Below are 5,802 nucleotides of genomic sequence, written 5' to 3'. Positions count from 1 at the left end.
TTCCAAAGAAATCCCAGGGCTGATCTCCTTCAGAATGGACTGGTTGGATCTCCTTGCAGTCCAAAGGACTCTCAAGAGTCTTCTCCAACACCACAGTTCAAAAGCATCAACTCTTCGGCACTCAGCCTTCTTCACAGTCCAACTCTCACATCCATACATACCACTGGAAAAACCATAGCCTTGACTAGCCGGACCTTTGTTGGCAAAGTAGTGTCTCTGCTTTTCAATATGCTATCTAGGTTGGTCATGATGTTATCTTTAAGAAGAAACTATTAATAATACTGTCACTGGATAGATGACAGCATGTACCAGAGTACCTTCTCAGTGCACAGTCTTACAGAGCCTGGGCTTTTAATTTAGAAGCAAACCACAGATACTTTAATGCTGAAATATGCAGTGTGATTGAAAAATTATTCTATGGCATAGGACAAGAGGGTTATTAAAAAAAAGATTGGGGCAGGGGGTGGAGGCTTCCCTGGTGGCTCAGTGGTAAAGAGTCCTCCTGTCAATACAGGAGACACAGGTTCAATCCCTGGTCTGGGAAGACCCCACATGCTATGGAGCAGCCAAGTCCATGTGCCATTAACTATTGAGCCTGTGTTCTAGAGCCCCAGAACTGCAACTACTGAAGCCCTTGCCCTAGAGCCTGCGCTCGGCAACAAGAGAAGCCACCGCAATGAGAAGCTCCCACTTGCTGCAACTAGAGAAAAGCCTGTGTAGTAACCAAGACCCAGCACAGCCAAAAATAAAAATAAATAAAATAAAAATTTTAAAAACAAGATCAGAGGGGAAAAATAAAAAACATAGTTCTTGACTACTTGTGTTTTTAATTCCCACATAAAAATTCTGAGTATACTAAGTCCCAGCATGGCAGTGTTTGGCTTTATATGTATGAAACAGATGAGAACAGAAGAACTGATAATAAAGGGAGGTGTTTATGCTCTAGTGTTTAGTCCCTGGGTAGAGACTATTTCAGTGTGTGTGAGGAGGACAGGAGAATCTGTTATAAATTATACCTTACTCAGGTGAGAGTAGAAAAGCCAAAATAAAGAAGAGACAAATTATCTAGTGATATTCAGGTCTGACAATAGGGGCACCAGTTTCCTATCAAGTGTAAACTACAATCTCTGCCATGGAGATATATCTTGAAATACACACTGAAAATAATCACTCTGTTTAAGACAAAGCATAACAATGTAAAACTTCATAAAACTATCTAGTTTTATAGCTCTAAAAACTGCTGCTGCTGCTGCTGCTAAGTCGCTTCAATTGTGTCTGACTCTGTGCGACCCCATAGCTGGCAGCCCACCAGGCTCCGCCGTCCCTGGGATTCTCCAGGCAAGAACACTGGAGTGGGTTGCCATTTCCTTCTCCAATGCAGGAAAGTGAAAAGTGAAAGTGAAGTCGCTCAGTCGTGTCCGACTCTTAGCGACCCCATGGACTGCAGCCTACCAGGCTGCTCTGTCCATGGGATTTTCTAGGCAAGAGTACAGGAGTGGGGTGCCAGCGCCTTCTCTAGCTCTAAAAACTACTCCCTAGTATTTTACACACAATACAATTTTGACTTTATAAGCACCTTACTTAAATATATCTATCTTATCCCCCTAGTACTTTTATAACTGTTTCTTAAACATTTTCTATGTATCTAAGGCAATGGCACCCCACTCCAGTACTCTTGCCTGGAAAATCCCATGGATGGAGGAGCCTGGTAGGCTGCAGTCCATGGGGTCGCTAAGAGTCGGACACGACTGAGCGACTTCACTTTCACTTTTCACTTTCATGCATTGGAGGAGGAAATGGCAACCCACTTCACTGTTCTTGCCTGGAGAATCCCAGGGATGGCGGTGCCTGGTGGGCTGCCGTCTATGGGGTTGCACAGAGTTGGACACAACTGAAGTGACTTAGCAGCAGCAGCAGCAGCTACTGTCCAAGAATCATACTAGGACTCTGGAAAACAAAGAAAAGATAGACATAGTTACCATACTAAGAGTTCATAGTTTATCAGAGGGAAAGGGACAGGTAAATAAAATACAAGATGGTAGGTGCTATATAGAAGATAGATATGTGTGTTTACATATATGTACACACATATACACACACACACACAATGAATGAGGAACACAGAGGTGCAAGTAATTTATTATATCTAGGGAAGTTAAATCATAAGTGACACAAAAGCTGATTTTAAATAATGAGATGAAGTTTCCCAGGACACAAAGGAGGATATTCTAGGAAAGAGAATAGAATGTGCAAAAACACAAGGGTGTGATGGTCTGAGAATGGGTGTGCTATTTGCTGTGTTTAGAATATAGGGTTAATCAAGAAACATGGATGGAGATAAATCTGAGAAAGTAACTTGGATAGGTTGTAAGAGTTCTTGTAAGTATCTGAAGAAGTTTCCAGTTTATTCTTTGATTACTAGGGAATCATAGATGCCTTTAAGGTACTTAAGGTACAAGAAGATGACAAAAAGCCAGATAGTAATGACAGCCTTAGGGATATCACACACATGTACCTGCTCTGGAAGACTGACTACATTTTCCTTTATGTTTAAGAAATGCAAATCTTATATCTGAAAATTTAAAACCTCTTCCTCCCTTCATTTTTCTTTTTCAGCTTTTCATAAGTACAGTGAGTTTGATGAGGATGATAACAAACATTATGTGGAAGGGCTGCGTTAAAAAATAAGAATGATCCTTTGGAGATCAAGGGAAGGACAAATGTTATATGTGGTGAAAGGCACGCACATACCACAGTGAGGCCCCATAGGACTTGAAATATATGAATACTCTTACTAGTAATTTAATAAGTAAAATTAAAATTTACATTCTTATAACTTTCTGCTAATATTGGGCAGATTTCCAAATATTTTGGGCTCTTCACTCTGTCTGAAAAAGAAACTGGCAGGAACTGAAATCTGAGTCAATCTCTCATTCATGAATATGAATGGGGAATTTGATGAAAGAAATTCTACAAAGATAAACTCAGAATGGGGCTGGAGACGAAACACTTATGTTTTCACTTACATGAGAATCCAATACCATGTCATTGCATAGTCTTCAAACACCTTCACTCCAATTGCCCTTGCATCAAGGGCTTTATTGATACCACTGAATTCAAAGAAGAAAAAAAATCAATTATTTTTTGACTACCATTAAAGAGAAATGTTCTTATTATGATAAAACGGACCTGGAAGCTGATATTCTAAGAATATTTTTAGAAATCATTTATCGCTAGTGACCCCTTTGCTAGCCACAATAATATATGAGATGTCACTTTGGTGAACCTACAAAGGTAGCTACAGCTACACACAGAGGAACCATTGCCTTCAAGAGTGGTAAACATACCTTTTTTTCCAACATATGCAACATGCCCTCAGTGTTGCAGAGACCTCACTATAAGACATGAATTTAAATAAGATCAGCTTCTAACTTATAAAATCCATAGAGCTAAGAGTGAATATATTTAATTTCCCCTTCTTAATCTTCTGACACTCTGTTGCAGAAGGCACAAAGAGGCATATGCAGAAAAGTACACAAATCATTAGCATCCAGTTGAATGGGTTATCAAAGCGAACACACTTGGTAAGTACAACATAGTCATTCCTTCCCCCATGTGCTCCAATCACAATACCTCTCCCTTCCCCTAAAATAACCACAGTTCTGACTTTTGTGATTATAATTTCCCAGTTTTCTTAGTTGTACCGTATATATATGCATCATAGTGTAATTTAATTTAGTTGGGCTTCTCAGGTGGCACTAGTGGTGAAGACCCTGCCTGCCAGTGAAGGAGACATAAGAGATGTGAGTTCGATCCCTGTATCGGGAAGATTCCCTGGAGGTGGGCATGGCAACCCACTCCAGTATTCGTGCCTGGAGAATCCCATGGACAGAAGAACCTGGCAGGCTACAGTCCACAGGGTCTCAAAGAGTCGGACACGACTAAAGCAACTTAGCACACATGTGCTTACTTCAAAATTTTATCAATGGAACTGTACTATTAGTACAATACATTTTTGCAATATATTTTTAATTTTAAATTCAACAACTGAGCTATGCAATGATATTCTGTGTTTATATTTGTATACACACATCTGTGTGCATGAGAAAATTATATTTCCAAATAACATGGAACACCACGATGCATACAGCCAAGAGAAACAGAAAATTTACTTCACTGTAAGTAGTAATAGAAATTCAACACAGTACTAACACAGCAGCATCGTGGTTGTTTCATTTTTCTTAAGGCTCCCTTCCATTTAAACAGCTGGCGGTTTTATTATTTCAGTCATTTTTTTTTTAAATGATGCTTTAAAAAAATAATGGGTTTTTAAAATTATGCTCATCCAAAAGTAAATTATATTAAGGTGTTTCAATGTTTCCTGATGTCTCATTTATGTACCAGTTGATGGTGAAAGACTTAACCATTTTGAAAAACATAATTGTTCTTTCAAATTCATTCTTCTTTTTCCTTTGGTTTTCTTAATGAACACATACAAATTTCTCCAATCCACAGTGACATGAATATTTCAGAATAAACATAATTCTTCCTCTATAACCCTTAACCTAACAAAACTTTAGTTCAGGGATAATAATGGGGTGCATAAAATTGAAAATGGGGATGTGATCTACATACTTTGCAGCTCTTCTGAGTTCTGCAGCATTTCTTGTCTTTCCACTTCCATCATCAAACACTGTCTTATTTCCTACTGTTAAAGTGCCATTTTTAGTAGAGAAGTCTGGGAAACATCTCTGGAGAACTGTAAAAATAAATTAAAATTATGATAATCACTTTTCTTTCTTTACAATGTCCTCTCTTTCTTCAGCTTTCTGTTTTTTATAATCAAAATGCTTACTTGCTAGACACTATATAACTTGCTCATTATAGATAACCGCCCATTACTTGATAATCAGACATTTTGATGATTCTCAGACAGACATGGGAAGTAAATACAATCATGATCTGAAGCTACATTTAAACTTGAGTATTTCATTTATGATATATTCATTAAGTAGCCATAAGCAGGGCACATAGCACAGGTTTTATAATACTGACAACCTTGCTCTCATACTAAACACATCTTAATAAACAGGCTATATTTACTTGAATTATTAGATGAATTTAGTTTTGTTATTTTTTTTAAAAAATTCTTAGATATTCCTTGAGTGAAACCTTGAAAACCAGAGTTTAGTGAATAATTCTTTAAGAAATAAGCATCAGCTCAAACTTTAGGCTACTAAGATAACTGAATTTTTATTTATAAAATGTTAATAATTTGTCTCTCTTCCAGCTTTTTCATTTATCAGTTTTTTAGAGGGGTTGGAAATGGAAATATAAAGCCATCAAAAATGGCCCATACTTTGTCAACTAGCATGATTTCTGAGAGTTTGTCATTCAATCTTTTATGTACTTTTTAATTCAACAGAATCTTTGCTTCTTTACAAATCTCTAAGCAGAAGATATTAAGAAGAGATGGCAAGAATACACAGAAGAACTGTACAAAAAAGATCTTCACGATCCAGATAATCATGATGGTGTGATCACTGACCTAGAGCCAGACATCCTGGAATGTGAAGTCAAGTGGGCCTTAGAAAGCATCACTACAAACAAAGCTAGTGGAGGTGATGGAATTCCAGTTGAGCTATTCCAAATCCTGAAAGATGATGCTGTGAAAGTGCTGCACTCAATATGCCAGCAAATTTGGAAAACTCAGCAGTGGCCAGAGGACTGGAAAAGGTCAGTTTCATTCCAATCCCAAAGAAAAGCAATGCCAAAGAATGCTCAAACTACCACACAATTGCA

At 37.9% G+C, this 5,802-nt stretch overlaps 1 protein-coding gene across 1 annotated transcript in view; it reads right to left on the bottom strand.

Moving 5' to 3' along the window:
• Positions 1 to 5,802, bottom strand: part of SLC44A5 (solute carrier family 44, member 5) — a 432,423-nt gene that overhangs the window by 35,533 nt on the left and 391,088 nt on the right. Inside the window, exons 9-10 of the mRNA XM_010849416.1 lie at positions 4,636 to 4,759; positions 3,027 to 3,110 (exon numbers count right to left, since the gene is read on the bottom strand). Coding sequence (XP_010847718.1) covers positions 3,027 to 3,110; positions 4,636 to 4,759 — 208 coding nt within the window. The remainder of the gene's footprint in view (positions 1 to 3,026; positions 3,111 to 4,635; positions 4,760 to 5,802) is intronic.

The sequence above is a fragment of the Bison bison genome, unplaced genomic scaffold (genome assembly GCF_000754665.1).
Source record: "Bison bison bison isolate TAMUID 2011002044 unplaced genomic scaffold, Bison_UMD1.0 scf7180017864283, whole genome shotgun sequence".
Taxonomy (NCBI): Eukaryota; Metazoa; Chordata; class Mammalia; order Artiodactyla; family Bovidae; genus Bison; species Bison bison.
Note: the sequence above shows the minus strand (reverse complement) of the source record. Positions and strands in the feature narration are given on the sequence as shown.